Below are 17191 nucleotides of genomic sequence, written 5' to 3'. Positions count from 1 at the left end.
TCACTACCAGTAGGTGTCTTCCCCATTTCCCTGAAAAAAAGGACACACACACACAACAAATGTATCTTCACTATCAATAAGAGCTCGTATGTTCTTCTAGATGTTGTTTTCAGTTGGTTAGTCAGCTGACACACCACAATAAATGACTCTAGAGTGTATTCTGACATGAGATTACGTCGAATTAGCACTCATACAGTTCATTGCAAAAGAACATTTACCGAATATTTATCGTAGACAAATGTATGAACGCACCGCAGATTCAGATAAAGCGATAGGCCCAAGGCGTGGCGTAGCACTGCTCTGTGACTTTATTCTGCCATGCTCACTAAACAATTCAAAAGGGGTGTCAGGTGGCATAGAAAGCACCCATTTGCCGTGCTGGTGACACACTCCTGACCTGGTCCCTCCAGGCCCTCCTACAGGAAAAGCAATGGAAGAAGATGGATATTAATCTGTTTACATATAGGCTAAAATGAGTGAATCACACACACACACACACACACACACACACACACACACACACACACACACACACATAAATCCAGCAAAACCCCAAACCTGGTTTGGACCCTTCCCCATTATTAAAACTAATAGGTTTATCACTGGGAAGGGTGCAGGACAGGTAGCTGTTTTCCACGGGGAGGAGGGACTGTAAAGTAACCGTAGACGCTGCTAAAACCGATGCCCCTTTAAACCGCGCAGTGACGTCACGTTATGATGGGGTGGGGGTAGGTGTGTGTGTGTGTGTGTGTGTGTGTGTGTGTGTGGGGGGGGGCAGAAGGCACTGGCAGCAGAGCGAGAGAAGCAGAGAGCGGAACGCACCCGGGGTGAAGGATGCCCGGGACAATGGCACCGGTTTATTCCCTCCCCCGCCTCCTCTCCTCCGCATCGTGATGAACGCCGCCGCGGCGGTCGCCCGCAGGATGCCGTCGGTGGCCCGGCGGGGCGCGCGCTGGGTAGCCCGCTGCCAGGCGCTGCTGTTCGGCGTGTCGGCGCTGGTCATCGTGGCCGAACGGAGCGCTCGTAAGTGGGCACAGAATTGCACGCGCCGGCGGTCCGACGGATCGCCGATGCGAGCAGAATTTCAACAATCTAAAAACAGGGCAGTGGGGTTGTTGCGTGCGTGGACGCGCGTGCATGTGCACTTGCGTGTGTGTGTGTGTGTGTGGAGAATTCTCGTTGGTTGCTTTGATGAATGAAAAATGTGTCGCTCAGCCGATCCGCGCTTCGTTGCTGGAGCTTTCCGCCGTCACCACGGGATTGAACGTTTCATGCACAGCATTAGCATTGCTCTGGTTGACCTCCAGGGGTCATTCAGCAGGGGTCACGCAGTCGAAAATGAATAAAATGTTTAAAAAAAAAACACCCGCAGTAAAAAGGGTTGCCCTTGAGTCGTAGAAATAAGCTATTCAGCTTATTATACGAAAACACAACATTGTTAAAAAGGTGGAAGGCAGGTGTGATGATTCCCTGACTCAGCAGATCAACAAGGGCCCGACACAAGAGAGACGAGGGGGATGTGTACACATTGTGGCTTTGCCTCCAGCAGGTAGCCTACACCATTCCCACAAGATAAAAACAAATATAACTATGCTGCTTCTTGCAACGGGGTCAGTGCTGCGCTGAAGAAATGACACGTTCAGTTCACAAAGATGTTGTTCTTCTGAAGGTGTCATTAAAGACAAATATTTGCATGTTGTGTTAGGCAGGTTTGGTCCCCGGGGGGGTTGCGTCTTATTGGCTGCGTCTTATTGGTTTTCCAGAACAACCTGTTCTTAAATTAAGGAGAAATTCACCTGAGCAAGCTGTGTGTACTCTTTAATTTCTCAAGATAAAAACACACGATGTTTTTTTAGGTGTTTGCGCGCCCATATGATGCATCACACCGCACTGAATCATAGGCATTCATAACATTAAGATCTCACTTGATATGGAAACGAAAAGAATTTACACCTGCTCATATCTGTGCATCTGTATCTGTTTTTCTTTCTGTGTACGTGTGTTAGTGATTTACTGTATTGGATTTTACCTTTGGAACGAGGAAACGCAGTGGGCGGGCATCACTCTCGGCCTTTTTCTACCGGGAACTGCAGTTCAGCTGCTAAGTATGAAATGGTACCATGACGACGGTGATGACAGACGGTGCTACCTCTCTGTCATACACATACTGCACTTGGGCATCTTCAAAAGGTAAGATCTTTGCAATTCTAGATGTTGGATATACCTAAATGTACCCTCATTCGAATACACACGATATTTAATCCAGTGTGCTAACGTAGACGAGAGAAAGCCACCAATTAGTTGCAAAAAAACTATTAGTTCTATAAATAGTCATTGACACCTTGAGCAGGAAGGTTACTGTGTGTCACCTCGTCTCTGACTCCCTCCTCTGGCAGGTTGTGGGACTGCATGAGGTCCGTGTTGCGCATGCAGGACTCGGTGGCCGAGCTCGGAGCCGCTGTCATGCAGCAGGCGGATGTGGCTGCTCTTTGGTTGCTGGAGGCCCTCGTCCTCACGCTGCCCCAGAGCCTGCTGCAGGCTCACGTAGTGGTGTCCACCGACGTGGGCATCATGTCCCCAGGTAACGTATTGGCTCAACGATGGGCGGTGTCTGAATAACAGATGGAGTAGTTTTCTTTTAGAGCTTCTCCTTCTGTTTTCCCCCTCAGTGGCCTATTGCTGCGGTCTGTGTGTGCTGTCTATTTCCTGGGCCTTGGTGCTGTACAGCCGGGCCTGCTGTCTGATACGACCGGGCCACCTGGCGATGCCGCCGGCGGCCCTGCTGTGCCAGCTGGTGTGGAGGGCTGGCATGCTGGGGGCGAGGGTGACTTGCCTCATGTTTTTCGCCAGGGTCTTTAACTGGTGGGTCTGTGGAGTAGCAGGTAAGCAGCAGGCGTTATTGTGTTTGTGTGCAGCGAACACTTAAGGTCCGCCGTCTGTTTGAAGGAAAGCAGGGAGCGAAATTTACAGTAAAATGATTTCTGTTTAGCAACGCAGTACACAAATGCAAATAGAGTTTAACGCGGGTAGAGACTATTCCTAATTTATATCATTATATCAACATCATATTATTAAGAATCCTCAGCATGTCCTCCTGATGAACTTTTCCACTTCTCTGTATCGCTTTGATGCCACGCATATGGATTACCAACTGCGCTTGTACCTGTCTGTGTCTGCGTCGACCTCTAGGTTTCCACTGGCTCACCGCCTCCTTCTGGCTGGTGTCCCAGCAGCCAGACATCTGCACCGGCCCCTGGTGTTGGCGCGCCTTTAATGGCGTCATGGGGCTGGTCCACGTCTTCCTCTTCCTCAACGTTAAGGACGGACCCTCGCGCTTTCGCATGGCCAGTTTTTACGCCGTAAGACACAACTTTTCACTGTGTTCGATTCTGTCGTTTTTTTCATATTCCGGCACACACTCAGACCTACACACAGCAGCAGACAGCTTTCAATGTCACCCTCGCCGCCGCGTGCTTGGCTCACATCCACCTAAGAGCCGTTCGCCGCGATGATGGATGGTGCGACCTTCTCTCCTCTCCTTTCAGTTCATGCTGGTGGAGAACGCCACTCTGCTGCTGGCCGCCTCCGACTTCCTCAGCGAAGCATCTTGGGACAGCATGACGCTTCCCGCCACCGTGCTGTGTAGCTTTCTCCTCGGTGAGTCTCTCTCTTTGTTTGCAACGGATTTGTCTGACTTTAAGTGGTAATCGTTAAGCAACAACAATAGTGAGGAAAACCTTTCTATCAGGTGCAAATATGAATGCAGACAGTAAAACTCAGTGTACTGAAATCAACTTTTCCCTCTTCCCTGCCCCGCAGGCGCGACCTCTCTCGTCCTTTACTACAGGTTCCTCCACCCAAAGTCAACTGAGATCTCCCAGGGTACCAACCGCGACCACATGGGCAGCACGTGCATAGAGCGAGGGGAGTCCTCGTTCTCCTTCGGGGACAAAAGTCTGCCGGCTGCCTCTGTTCAAAACCACGGCAGCTTCTCGCTCTCGGGCGTGGCTGGTTCTCTGCTGGAGCACCCGGGGACCTGCAGGGGCCGGGCTAACGGCTCCTGCCCGTGCTACCACCACCACTGGCTCCTAATCCGGCTCGCGCTGAAGACGGGAGACCTGGGAAAGATCAACGCAGCGTACGGGGCCGGCGGGGCGGCGGCCATACTGGATATGGAGGAGTACCGGCAAGAGTTTAAGAGCAACGAGGGCATGACCATCACGGCAGGGGGCAGCTGCGACGGGGTCTCCACGTCCGAGTCCCAGGGGAAAGGCCTGGCACCTCTGTCGGACTGCAAGGACGAGTTCCAGAGCGTGAGCGAGCCCACGTCCACCGACAACCAAGAGGACGAGGAGGACAGCCTGGAGATGGAGAGCCCGATGGAGTCGCCCGCCTCGGATTTCAAACGGAGCTCGCCGGAGGGCAAGTCCGTGTTCGGAGACAGCCCGGAGCCGTACTTCTGTCCCACAGAGTCCAGTTCCACCTTGTACTTCAGCGCTGACCCTCAGTCCCCCAGCAGCGCCAGCACCACCCGTTTGGACCGGGACACGGGGGGTCTTGAACTGGGGGTCCGCCTCAGCTCGATTCCCAGCGACCCGGCCCTCCACAGAGATGTCCGTGGGCTCATCGGCCGGGTGGGGCCACGCTGCACTTCCACTCCTAAATTGGACTCCGGAGTGCTGCACTCTCCGCCCACCGTCCCCCATCTCACTGGTCCCAGGAGGCAGCTCATAATGTCACGGAGGGATGAAGAGGACAACTTCTAGGTTTCCTTAGACGGAATCAGGGAAAGAGAACACCAGCTTTTTTGGAAGGCGGCTTCTCCATCTGCTCTTGCAAGTTGCCGGAGAGACACAGAAAGTTGAAAACCTCAGCAATGTTTTCATCATTAACGTGGGAATTAAAGGGCTGATCGGCCATCCCGTTGGTACACGGAGCTCCGTCACACCTTCTACCCGACTAAACACTTTATACTCTTTTGGTAGGTAGCGAGCTAACTTGAAGCCTCAAGAATCAAACTGTGCAACAAAGGGAACAGTGGTTCCACCGTATTGAGGAACCAGCCATGAGCTGTAGCAACAAACGCGCTTAGAAGTGTGCAGCTGTTTGAAAATCTTGAATTCAAATATTATATACCGAAGCTGCTGTTATTCGTGTTAATAATTACCAGCGGTTATGTGATTAGGGAATCTATTCCTAAATCAAAAGGGGACACGTCTGTGACTGACCTCTTCACCTTTACCATCTCAGCACAAGTCAGCGCTTTGTTGGCTTCTTAAGAGCACAAGTATCTTCCGTACCAAATGTTTATTGCTGTGATTTTTTTCGTATTCCCATACTAAGAAACAAATCCCTGGTCCCTTCAGGGAATAATAAACTGTATTTTTCGTATAATCAAGTCAACTGGCAGTGCTTTGAGCAGGGCCAGTGGAGTCAGCCTGGTAAAAACTGTGTTTGATGTTTTATCTTTATTTACATGTTGACCATGTAATTGCTAAGATGTTGTTTGAATTTACATTCTGTTGGGAAAATAATTCTCAGGCACTGATTTTAAAAGGCTTTCAAATGTGTAGTGTAAGTGGAATTGAAAAGATGCAAATGGTGTACTTGTAGTGACTTTTTTAATGTGCTCTTGATGCTATTTTGAGGGCACACGTGCATTTTGCTCATTTCTGCTCTGAAAAGGGGATGAAATCCACTGACAAAGAAGTGAGATGATGCAGGGTTTTCTCTTGCACCAAGGCGACTGCCTTCATGAAATTTTGAAATGTAAAGTGAAAGGCCACTGGTGGCTTTAGATAAGCAATAAATAACCGGAATATTTGGGTGACTGGCATACAAAAGTTTGTAATTGTTTTAATTTTTGTATTTAAGTTGTCAAACTAATCATTTTTTTAGTTGAATTGTTATGAGCATTTAGGAACCAGTGGATCATCAAGTATTTAGTTCAGTAAAATCACCAAATATACACTGTAGAAGTACTATGTTCCACTTTGAAATAATATATATTATAGTTTGGAATTATATTTAGTGATACACTAATGAGAGCGGTACTTACATGTTACAGCTGTTGTAGGTGAAGCTACTGTCCTACTATATTGCTAGGTAGCCTAATAAATTATCCTAGTTTATTATTTGTCATATATGTATTAATAACATAACCCTGTAAAGTAACTTATGACATAATTGTAGTGGAGTAAAAGTATTAAATCAAGTAATTGCAAAGTATCAAAAATGAGGAAATACAAAACAAATAGTTGAGTGCAAGTTCCTTAAAATAGTACCCAAGTGTGTACAGCGCTTAACCATACTTCCTTTAAGCGGCGACTGTATTATCGGCTAGATGGCCTCGAGGAAGGTATTTACGGCGCTGGCCCTTTAAGACGTCGCGCATGCGCAAATTAGTGAGAAAGTTAACTCCTGAACTTCGTAGTCAGAAAAATTCAGATTTATAAAATAGCAGGGAAAACAGCATTGAGTTGACATGGCATTCCGCCGGAGAAACAAGAGTTACCCGTTCTTCAGCCAGGAGTTCTTAATTCAAAACCACGCCGACATCGTGTTCAGTTTGGTGATTTTGGTTTTGATTGGATTGATGTTTGAGGTGAGCTGATCTCCGATTCTCTCGTCGAGCTCAGCTGTTCTAAGATGGCAAGTCCGCCGCTCGTGCAAAGATGTAACTTTGGTGCAGGTCGGAAACTTATTCCGTGAAAATGACCTCTTGCTTTGTGGAAAAAACGGTCTCGTTTGACCGCAGCTCTCGCTTTCCTTCGGCGGCATCAGTTCCGCGGACATGGTGGCTGCTTGCTGCAGTCCTTTTATTTGTTTTTTACAAGTTTTATGAACAATGAATGTTGCTCTACTCTCATTCAAATTGGCTTTTAAACCGAGTCAGGCAGGAAACAGCTGTATACGGCACGGGACAAACACGTTTATTGCTTGTTAAACTGCGACGTGTTCAAAGTTGTCGGTATTTTGCTTCTTACTACTTTTTCTAAAGGAGTTCAATACACCGGGAAACGACTGCAAATTCGTGGCTTGGCACAACCACACGTGTAGTTTAACATGTATCTATTCTTCTCCTGACAAGTACGTTTTACCTCCCTTTTACAAAAATCGCTGTCTTGTGCTAAACACAGACCTCTGCAACGTTTTGATCGCAAAATAATAGTAATTTCCCGCAGGGAGTCCAGCTTAGAACGCGGCAAAACGCACCTTTTTAGCTTTCAAAATAAAAGCGCCGCCTTAGCTCGCAATGCGATTCAGCCGACGTCGAACGGCGTGGGCTTTTGTTTCTAAAAGTGTAGCCGGAAGTGGTATGGCTTTTCGCTGCGGCCTTCACAGGGATAGTTAACTGCCACGTCTCAATCCTTTTTTTTTTTTTTTTTTTTTTTTGCTTTTTTGTTGAGCCGTTGCCGCTCGCGCTCCGTGGGGTTCATCCGCTGCTGGGACCGCTGAGTCCTGCAGGGATTCCCCATTGACATGCACTGACTTCCTTCACGAGAAACGGTTCTACCACATGGGGGCCGCTTGAGTTATTTTTTTTTTGTGTGTGCAGAGTTTCAATCCGGAACCTTGGTTTCAGATCACACGTGAGGCATAAAATAAGCAGGGGATTTCCTACATTTCCTTATTTCCCCCCCCCTCTGGTCGGAAAAAGAGAAGCACCATGCTGGAGCTAGTTTTTAAATCTGACAGTATGACGTTGCAGCCCTCGGCTTGCAGGGAGTGACTGGTGACTGAATTGTTGCACCGTGGGGCCCTTTTTTTAGGGGCCCTTTAAAACTAAAAGTCCCACCGTGTTCCCATCCGGATGCTCGGGGCCCCCGAGATTAGTGTGAGGGCCCCCAAGTTGATGAATGGGATTGGAGAGGCCATCTGAGACACATGACGTTTTGTGATTGTTAAAACCATTGATCCATTTTGAGTGGTGGTCCATCAGTTATGGATCAATCAAAATGTGCATTCATTTTCTGTTTTCAGCTTCTTAAACGTGGGCACTATCCTTTTTAATTTAACTAGTAACAGCTGCATAGACAAGTGGCTACATATATATAAGTATGTTGCCTTCCTTTTTTTAAAGTTAAAAAGCTAAAGAGGTGGAGAAACTTGCCCGTCGTGGAATAATTAGTGAAGCTCTTTTAGTAAACCCACTGATTTCTTTAAGCTCCCAACAGGTTGTGGTGCCTCAGGGGAGGATTGACTGACGATAGGATTCACACTCGCTCTCTATCCCCCCCCCCGACACACTCACACAAGCACACAAACCACACGTTGTACATGCACGATGACACCTCGGAGACTGTCCTCTTGATGTTCTACCAAATATGCTGCTGCTGCTGCTGCTAATTCCCATCTCATCCAATTGACCAGACAACAGCCAAGACGGCCATACTCTTCATTCAGCCTCAGCACAACGCCACCACGCTATCACCAGGTATCCGCCGCACTCCTGGAGTTCTTTTTAAACACTAAATTTGATTCAGTCTCCCATTATTTTCACTTCTGCTGTTCCTGCCTGTAACATTATATTTTATTATCTGAATTGAGCGATTACGTTGCTCCAGGATGTTTAACACACCTCCGTTGAAGGCTCGTTGTGTGTTTAACCCCTCCTACGTGTGCTTAGAGGGCGAGGTGACGTTTTACCATTACGGGTGGAAGGACTCTGCCACCATCCTCTTCTACACCTTCATCGCCATCATCCTCCATGCAGTCGTGCAGGAGTATCTCCTGGATGTGAGTATCCAGTCGCAGTGGCCTAATATACTGTCAGAGGGACGCACAGCATAGAAATCCTCGAGATAAATTTAAACCCAAGTACATTCATTATTCATACATGTAATTATATGTGCACAGCATGTGTGTGTCCTAATGCAACACCGCCTTGGCGAAATTTGTTAAATGATGACCCCTTTTTTAAAAGAATGTACACAGATGTAAGACATCACTGATAGCCAATCAATGGAAGGGGAAGATTGTAACCCCCCACCCCCCCCCCCTTTTTTTTTTTTTTTGCAGTCATCCACTTGAAAAACCTGCCAAAAAGTCTTATCCTTTCTTTTAATAATGTGCTGTGGATGAACATATTTGGACACATTTTCTCATTTTATTCAGGATTGAAAAGTCTCATCCAGTCGCACTTTAAAAGGACATTTTGAAAAGTAGCTGAATCGTAACATATCCCAAAAAGCGCAGCTGATACTAAATCAGCCGGGCTGACATTCAGGTCTATGAGGGTTGATGTTGTGAAGCCCGTAAGAGGGAGACAGGCCCTTGTGTAATTGTTTAGAAATAGGCCAGCGAGAAGGATCGAGGTGTTATTTTAGCACCGTCCCCACGATTTATACAAAGCGTCTTGAAAGGAATACTGCAGGGGAGGCTGTTTCGGCGGCTGACATAAATCGCTTCTGTCTTGTCCTAGTTTCTTTTACTGTGACATTTCCTTGTGTATGACAAATTGAGCTGTCATCCGGTTACGTTTCACGTGATCTATTGTCTTGTCTTGTTTGTGTCGTAGAAAGTGAACCGGCGTCTCCACCTCTCCAAGAGCAAGAATACCAAGTTTAACGAGTCGGGTCAACTGTGTGTGTTTCACCTGGTGTCGAGTGTGTGGAGCTTGTACATCGTCATAACAGTGAGTGAGATTGTTATAAGTATAATATCATGGTTAACTAGTGTGTTTATACGTACATATATTTGAAATATACAATCTCACCCCCATGAAAGACGGTCTAAAGTGCTCTTTGATTTCTGCACACAGGAAGGATATCTGTTTCACCTCAGCAGTCTATGGGAGAACTACCCCCATCTCCACCTCCGGTATGAACGTTGAGCTGTATGCGTTTCGATAACTGCTCAGAAAGTAGATTTTGACCACCAAAATACCAAATATTTGATCGAGGGACTTCAGGGCCCGAGGTTGCCTGATGAGGTCTCACTATTCTCCGGCTGAGGGCTGGAAAAGATTTTTAAAATGGGGGGAAAAAATAAATAATTCAACAGTTTAAATTCAGTTACATCATCATGGGAGAATAATGAAACCAGGAATGAGTCCCTGGTAGTTGTGTAAATTGAACTGACTCCTTGTCCTCTTACCTTCTTCCCTGCTGCCTAAACGTGTTTTCAGGTTTCAGGTGAAGTTCTTCTACCTCACTCAGCTGGCCTACTGGCTCCATGCGTTGCCGGAGCTCTACTTCCAGAAAGTACGCAAGGTCAGTAAGTTGTGTGTGTGTGTGTGTGTGTTCATCTTTTGTGAGCACCCATTTCACATTTTGTCCAAATGGCAAAACCTCTCTTCAAATGGATGTTTTGAATAAAGAGTCCAGGTTTGGTATTTAATTAGTTGTGATGCTGGGAATGCAATGTTGATGCGTGCCCCCCCCCCACACACACAACTACAGGAATGAGTGTTTTTATTGTTTTGCATGTAACCGCAGAGCGTGACTGGGGGTGGGGTGGGGGGGCCTCAAGCGTTGCTAAGTACAATATCACTTGCAAATGAAGGCGTTTTGTTTCCCCTTCAGGAGGAGATCTCTCGTCAGCTGCAGTACATCTGCCTGTACCTGCTGCACATCGCCGCAGCATATCTGTTAAAGTAAGCATCCAGCAGAAGGAGCTTTCTTTGTTGAGATGCCCTCAATGTCAGAGGGAGAAGTGAGAACAGACTCGTGTCTCTGCACCGCTCAACTGAGTGGCTCCGCTTCACTGCTGATTTGTGTTACAGAAATGACTGTTCATGGTTCTAGAAACCTGCGCAGATGTTCACCACTGGATGGTCTTCTTTGCCGAACGTATCAATAACCTGCTTCTTTCCTGTTTATTTGTTTTTGGCTCAGTTTAAGTCGTGTGGGTCTGGTACTGCTCTTCCTCCAGTACGTCTCCGAACTGGGCTTTCACATCGCCAGACTCTTCTACTTCACCGACGAGAACCATCAGAAAATGTCAGTATCCTCGCTCCTTTAGTGGTTTTGTCTTTTTTTTTCTTTTGTTTCAAATGATCAGCCTCTCCTCGCTACGACTTGGACCCCTTTTAAAAGATGAATTGATTTGTTGCTATGAAAAATAGTTAAATTGTTTCCTTGTTTTTGTTTTTTCCTTCAGGTTTGACCTGTGGGCAATCGGCTATGTGTTCACACGGATGGTCACTCTGACCCTGATGTTCCTGGCCGTTGGCTTCGGTTTGGCTCGTAGCGAGAACCAGGGCCTGGACTTGGAGATGGGCAACTTCAACACTGTACTGATCAGGTAACAACATGTGGCCAACATCTGTGCATAGTGACCCTTTGTGGCCCTGCTTTTACTTTTTGCAGTTACTGTCTCGTCCAAATACGCAGAAAACAGCTAAAAGCCTTTAATGTCTTCATTGTTCTAAAACATACATTTTACATGAATTTTACACTGATTAGCCAAACATGTCCTCTGTAACACTTTTTTATACCTGCATTTAAAGTTCCATAACTTATTTCCATACATTACTTTTGAGTTGTGTATTGCACTATATTTATATAAAGTGTGATAAAAGACACCACATCTAGCAGATTACTGGAACACAGGGCGCAAATGTGGCAACTTCACCAAACTAAACCGTGGTTCCCTTGTCGTCAATGGCAACCGTAACTTTCAAAGCCCGAGAAATGTAAGAAATGTTGTTCGGGCCTGACCTCCGGCAATGTCTGGTCCATTTTTTTTTTTTTCCTCCTCCAAAGCAAACAATTGCACTAATCTTCTCGCCCTGGGGCCCCTTCAGGATGACCGTTCTGCTGCTGGTGTGTTTCACCCAATCTTGGCTGCTGTGGAAGTTTATCCGCTTCCAGCTGAGACGCTGGAGGGAGTCCAGACTCGAACAGGCGCTCCGCAAGAAGGCCGCCGCTAAACAGCCCTTACGGCCGCTGAAGAGGGACTCGAGTGAGTATAGACGTGCGTCGCTCGTGTCCACCATTGATTTGTCGTCTCCGAAAAGTTACAGGTGATCCTGACATTCTCACCTCTGTGTCTCCTGCCAGTCGGTCACCACGAAAACGGAGTTCTTAAAGCCGAGAATGGAGCCTCCCCTCGGAGCAAAAAACTCAAATCCCCCTAAGATCGCACGCCTCCCGGCCTGAACCCCGGCCGAGGTTTCCCCACGTCACCACAACGGGAACGCTGGCGGCCGCGGGGCCACCGCGCCTCTTGTTGACAATGGCCTGAGATGATACGAGGACTCTGAAGTCGCTGCAGACTGATTGCTGGAAAAAGGAAATCAAAGGAAATCCCTCGAGCCCGACAGACATTTACTCTCTTCATCATATCAGTATTTTTTAAATTAGTTTTTTGTTATACACGCACGCTACGCCACGGACAAGCAGCACCATTGTTTGCAGAATGATTCAAATGTAAAGTGAACACCGTATGTAGCACACACACGTCACCGCGTGTCCTCGTTGAATGTGTGTCCTCATGCACAAGTACTGTATTGGTTATGGTGTCGTCTGGGGTTTCAGCTGTTTTCAGTTCGCCACATTGAATTGGCTTTGCTTTCTTTTTCTGTTGTCTGGTCCATTGGAGCAGAAACATGTGTCTGATGTTGTATGATAAAAGCTTACTGTATGCCGACCTTAACATGCCTTCACCAAAGGCATTCGGGACAACCGATAGAGTGGTCACATGGGCAACTAATGTCCGTTTAAAATGCTGAATCCATCCCAGGTTGCTGAACGATTAAGCATCAAGTATGTATGTTGGATATCACGCATGCCATTCCATTTTTTTTTTTTTAATTACTATATTAAATGATGCAATTTTCAGAAGTTTTGTGACTTAAAGTTGTTTTTCTACATACTTTTTCTTTAGTTGCCAATGACAGTCCCTGTTGAGTCCTCCGCTTGTTTCATATTGATGGAAAAATGCACTTGATCACAGTTAAATAACCTTTCCTGACATTACGATTTTAAGGTATAAGTTTCAGACCACTTGGAATGTGCAACATAGCAGAAGGGCATTTTGAGGTCGACGGCTCCAACAACATGCAATCGATGAATTTCCAGAAGCTTTACATTCTTTCTTTCCTGCAGCCGTTTTCTCGCTTTAGTGCTTTTCAATCTGCCCGATCCGATGCAACGGCACGCTGAGAGTGGAGAGCAAGCGTGTAACAAAATGACAATTCTGTCGGCTTATCAGGAAATCGTTTTATTATGTTCAGAAACAGTCAACAAAGGCTTTCCTCCCTCCTTGTGGTCTGTACTTTTGGGGAGAGAACTCTCAAAGCAATGCAACCTTCCTCGACATCAGGAAGACGGCTCTGCTGCCACATCATCAGCCTGTGAAGGGCGTACGTCATGTTTGCGTGAGTAGAATTTTAGAAACGCTCAAAAGGATTTGAATTGGCTGACCCGACTCTCACCATCGTGGTCAGCTGGCTATTTGCCGTCTCCACGCCCAGCGTCTGGCGCAGAGAATCGAGTGTCTGAAGAGGGATCCGGCTCGCGTTGGACTCCAGGTACTTGAGCACGTTGTGGTCGGCTTCAGTCAACACAAAGCGGTGGCCGAAAACTACGAAAGAAAAAAGTTAAAGCAACGGATATGGTGAGAGAAGCTTTAAAGGTTTTATTGTCTATTGAGTGGGTCATTTTTTTAAATGAAATGATTCCTTTTATAAATCCAGACATGACCGATAAGCAGTCTGAATATTACCCTCCACAGTCGCTCCAATTGCAAAGTCTGCAGGTGAGTAGAACTCCGGATCGTCCACTGTGGAACCCGGCTTGGGGATGCGCATCTTTTTCAGGAACTTTCCACCAATGATCCCGCGAGTGGGCTTTTCAAAAATACTTATCACGTCATCGGACAGGAAGTAGGACAGAATGAAATGTCGATTCTCATCGCCGGGGTTCGGGGAGTCCTGGAATGACGGGACGGCTTAAGCTCAAGCATCTTTCTCAATGAATTGGGCGTATTGGTGAACGCACTTTGGTGACTGCCAACAAATTTCTTTTAATTTGGTCAAAGAAGCGGCACATGCAATTTCTCTCTCACGTTGACTCACCAGCCTGGCCCTGTAGCACAGAACTTTGTGTTCGTTTTCCAGCATTTTTAACACGTTCTTTTTGGGAGGCGTAGGAATTAATGAAAAACAATTCTGAAGCGAGTCCTCAGGTGACCCAAAACCGTTGTAGGGCGGAGCCTCCTGTGGATAGATAGATTACCTTATCAATCCCTAAAGGGACATTTAAAAACGTCATAGCAGCAATCCGCAGACAGAGCAACGTGATTTAGTCGGTCAATACATCCAACAAATGTACGATAAAGAAACACGGAAAAGTCACTTCTCCTCAGGTAGTAGTAGAGGTGGTGGAACTTCATACCTTCCTCCTCCCCCGAAGCGGGTCCTTTTTCTTCGGCACCTCGAAGGGTTTCATCTCCAGGTCCGGGTGATTCTTCTGGTAATACTCTTTAGTGAAACCGTCACAGTCATAAAGTAGGAAGCGACGGCCGAGCAGCGTTATCGGCTGTCCCACCCGGAAGTCTTTGGGGGAGTAGTACTCCTGTACCTCGGCTGCTGAAACCTCCAGCACGCAGCTGGGAAAGGTCCCTACGCGTGAAGATATACGAGTATGACATCTATTCATGTTGTTCTCTTTTAAAATACGGTTGTGGTTTTGCCTGCGCTCCAAAAACGTATATTTTGCAACTCACCAGACGCTTCGGTTATCTTGGGCAACTTCAGTCTGTGCATCAGGGCAGGGAAGGGAAACCGGCCGCAGTTGCGTTCGTAGACCTCGTTGATCTCCACCGTGTCGTCCACCAGGTGATACTGGATGGTAACGGGCGTGGTCTCCCCGTTCGGATCAGCGTCCTCCCACAGGGCAAAGAAACGCAGCACCTGACCGAGAAGAGGTTAAAAGCTTGGATGGGAATTGTGATGTCAAATACAAAATACCAACACCTGGTTGACAACGTGAGATTGAAGAAATGTCGGTGGTTTAGTACAAAAACTGATCTTGAGGTTGAGGGTTAGTACGTTAAATTCAGTTAAAATTGGCTTCACCATTACTGCACCTTACGATCCATCGTCAGAAACTGGTGCATTTTGTCGGCTCCTGCGGCAGTAGTGAAGGAAGGCCGGGGGGTTTTGCGCCGCTCGCTGCGCGGATCCACAGGCATCGGTTCAGGCTCGTTCAGAACAATGCCCTCGCTTTCCAGGAATTCCTTCACGTGATGAATGAGACACAGGGTATGCACACATCCCTGCTTTTGGACATGCGTGGAAGATGAAATATGCACAATGTGCATTGCTTACCTCGGTAAAAGCGTCGCACTGCGTGATGTGGTAGGTGACCCCGTACGCCTCCAGGTCCGCGCCGATATTGAGGTCTTTCCAATGGTAGTGCTCTCCACGTTCGTTCTTGGGCAGCCGCTGCCGTTTGATCCGTTTCCCCTGAGGTAATCCAGAATTCTCCACTACGGGCTCAATGATGCACATGCTGTCATCCTCGAGGTAGTAGTAGATGACCACGGGACGCACGTGCGACTCCTCTTCCGGGGAGAACAGGATATTTTCCTGGAAGTATGCATAGTAGCGCAGCACCTACAAGACACGAGGGTTGTACAAACAAACAAAGAATTCATGGGACAATGAACGCTAACAGCTGCAATATTCCTAAGAAAACGAATGAATGAATAGTGATGAATAGATAATGAATGAAAAGCGTATTGAACCTTTTTGTCAAGGGCCACGTGGGCTGGGATGAAGTCTTGGACTAGGCCCCGGTCAAAGGAGCCATAAGTAACGTCTGGTGTCTCAAAAGACAACTCACTGAGCTCCTGCTGGATCAGCTGTTCAGATAAAAGAGGATCCTGTCCGATCCCGACGGTTGGGCGAGTGGGCAGAGCACAGCCTCTGCTGTACGTCAGCGTCTGGGGACGATGGAAGGCTGACTTCTGCAGAGAAAAAAAAAAAAAAAAAATATATATATATATATATATATATATATATATATATATATAATAGTCGTTTGATCCATATGTGAAATAATTTCAACCACTTGAAGTCTGTAAACTATTAAACATTTTAAATGTTATCCTTTCAGTGTATTTATAGTGCCCCCCAACCCATCCCCATACAAAAGACACAATTCAAATAACTGTTTTAAATGATCAGCCTTTCCCCGCTACGACTTGGACCCTTTTAAAAGATGAATTGATTTGTTGATTGATAAACGCTGTTTTAATGTGAGCAAATCTCATTGAAACAGCTGGATTTATATATAACTTATATATAGTTTCTTGCCGGAACTACATTTTTTGAGATCACGTGTGACAACACGACCACGTTCTAATTTCCCTTCTCTTCGAACGAGCCTATTAATCCGCCTTTCGCGTGCGCACCCTCATATCTAACGTTAAATCACATGGTTGGACGTCTTTTCATCTCGTCCGTGTTTACAATCCGCATTCAATCGGCCCGGGGCCTGGTAATGTTTGTCGTTCCCATGGCAACGAGTGTCAACCGACGTTCCCCTACAGCCTAGTTTAACCAACATTCTCTCATACCCCCAATGACCTTAATGCATTGTCACATATTGTTAAATTACAAAAAAAATAAAGATACTCAGATAAAACACAGGACTGGTCTCACCGTTACATCCAGGAAGGTGTATCCCGGGAGAAACGGCAGTCCGTGGTTCCAAGACATGAGGCCCGGTGGAGGAGAAGTGCGCCTCGGCCGGGGGGAGGCGAGGAGGCGGCGGCACCAGGGGGGCGTCCAGAGAGAATGAAGAGCAAACCAGATGTGAGCAGCTACTTACTGTGGAGTCCGATCTGTCAGCTGCTCGGAGCTTTATTCGTTTAGAAACCGTCTGTTGATGGCGAAGTGTTGTTAAGCCCCGTAGCCATGGCAATAGGGATGAGGCGCTTTGTGTTTGCATTTGTAAAATGTCGCACGTTCTAAAATCCTGCGCAGTTTTGCTACATTTAGCATTATCATATGAACAAAAAAGTACGACAATATTCATGTCACTCTTCAAACATTTAAAGAGAAATTCATGCAATAACTTTTCCAAGGATAATGTTTGGCAGTAACACAAAGTTGTTAAATAATATGTTAAATCTAAATGTAAATGTTAAATGTAAATGTAAATGTTGAATCTAAATGTAAATGTAAATGTTAAATGTAGATCTAAATGTTAAATGTAAATATAAATGTTGAATATAA

At 46.5% G+C, this 17191-nt stretch overlaps 3 protein-coding genes across 7 annotated transcripts; 2 read left to right on the top strand and 1 right to left on the bottom strand.

The window, feature by feature from the left end:
* Positions 1 to 707: 707 nt before the first annotated feature.
* On the top strand, positions 708 to 5843 carry xkr5a (XK related 5a). Its single transcript, XM_040160880.2, has 7 exons — positions 708 to 1023; positions 2007 to 2190; positions 2397 to 2581; positions 2670 to 2882; positions 3190 to 3359; positions 3546 to 3657; positions 3820 to 5843. The coding sequence occupies exons 1-7, from the start codon at positions 894 to 896 to the stop codon at positions 4764 to 4766; spliced, it is 1941 nt and encodes a 646-aa protein (XP_040016814.2). The 5' UTR covers positions 708 to 893; the 3' UTR covers positions 4767 to 5843.
* Positions 5844 to 6295: 452 nt separating this feature from the next.
* Positions 6296 to 12788, top strand: tram2 (translocation associated membrane protein 2). 2 transcript variants are annotated; one of them, XM_040160883.2, is made up of 11 exons: positions 6296 to 6604; positions 8374 to 8437; positions 8630 to 8739; positions 9521 to 9637; positions 9764 to 9822; positions 10130 to 10214; positions 10527 to 10597; positions 10839 to 10943; positions 11104 to 11247; positions 11750 to 11907; positions 12006 to 12788. In XM_040160883.2, exons 1-11 carry the CDS (start codon positions 6485 to 6487, stop codon positions 12080 to 12082), a joined length of 1110 nt encoding a protein of 369 aa, XP_040016817.2. In that variant the 5' UTR covers positions 6296 to 6484; the 3' UTR covers positions 12083 to 12788. The 2 variants fall into 2 exon arrangements, with proteins under 2 accessions (XP_040016817.2, XP_040016815.2); XM_040160881.2 differs by having other exon boundaries at positions 6344 to 6604; positions 11750 to 11919.
* A 363-nt stretch (positions 12789 to 13151) lies between these two features.
* Positions 13152 to 16924, bottom strand: efhc1 (EF-hand domain (C-terminal) containing 1). Of its 4 annotated transcripts, none has more exons than XM_040161497.2 (10): positions 16616 to 16924; positions 15697 to 15918; positions 15278 to 15565; positions 15037 to 15186; positions 14674 to 14860; positions 14343 to 14569; positions 14024 to 14164; positions 13672 to 13879; positions 13382 to 13530; positions 13152 to 13298 (listed from the first exon to the last, which is right to left on the bottom strand). In XM_040161497.2, exons 1-10 carry the CDS (start codon positions 16670 to 16672, stop codon positions 13266 to 13268), a joined length of 1662 nt encoding a protein of 553 aa, XP_040017431.1. In that variant the 5' UTR covers positions 16673 to 16924; the 3' UTR covers positions 13152 to 13265. The 4 variants fall into 4 exon arrangements, with proteins under 4 accessions (XP_040017431.1, XP_077949272.1, XP_040017430.1 ...); XM_078093146.1 differs by lacking the exon at positions 16616 to 16924 and adding an exon at positions 16366 to 16466; XM_040161496.2 differs by having other exon boundaries at positions 13152 to 13530; positions 16616 to 16903.
* Between the last annotated feature and the right edge of the window lie 267 nt (positions 16925 to 17191).

The sequence above is a fragment of the Gasterosteus aculeatus genome, chromosome 18, assembly GCF_964276395.1.
Source record: "Gasterosteus aculeatus chromosome 18, fGasAcu3.hap1.1, whole genome shotgun sequence".
Classification (NCBI taxonomy): Eukaryota; Metazoa; Chordata; class Actinopteri; order Perciformes; family Gasterosteidae; genus Gasterosteus; species Gasterosteus aculeatus.
This window is presented reverse-complemented; position numbering and strand designations above follow the sequence as displayed.

Bases quoted from the DNA above. Each gene is read 5' to 3' on its own strand.
- xkr5a (XM_040160880.2), top strand. From the start codon at position 894: ATGAACGCCGCCGCGGCGGTCGCCCGCAGGATGCCGTCGGTGGCCCGG. The intron at 1,024-2,006 runs GTAAGTGGGCAC...TACGTGTGTTAG, and splicing joins CGTGGCCGAACGGAGCGCTC to TGATTTACTGTATTGGATTT. The intron at 2,191-2,396 runs GTAAGATCTTTG...CTCCTCTGGCAG, and splicing joins CACTTGGGCATCTTCAAAAG to GTTGTGGGACTGCATGAGGT.
- tram2 (XM_040160881.2), top strand. From the start codon at position 6,485: ATGGCATTCCGCCGGAGAAACAAGAGTTACCCGTTCTTCAGCCAGGAG. The intron at 8,438-8,629 runs GTATCCGCCGCA...ACGTGTGCTTAG, and splicing joins CGCCACCACGCTATCACCAG to AGGGCGAGGTGACGTTTTAC. The intron at 10,215-10,526 runs GTCAGTAAGTTG...TTTCCCCTTCAG, and splicing joins ACTTCCAGAAAGTACGCAAG to GAGGAGATCTCTCGTCAGCT.
- efhc1 (XM_040161496.2), bottom strand. From the start codon at position 16,672: ATGTCTTGGAACCACGGACTGCCGTTTCTCCCGGGATACACCTTCCTG. The intron at 15,919-16,615 runs GTGAGACCAGTC...TTTTCTCTGCAG, and splicing joins ACACCTTCCTGGATGTAACG to AAGTCAGCCTTCCATCGTCC. The intron at 14,570-14,673 runs GTGAGTTGCAAA...CTTCACGCGTAG, and splicing joins CAAGATAACCGAAGCGTCTG to GGACCTTTCCCAGCTGCGTG.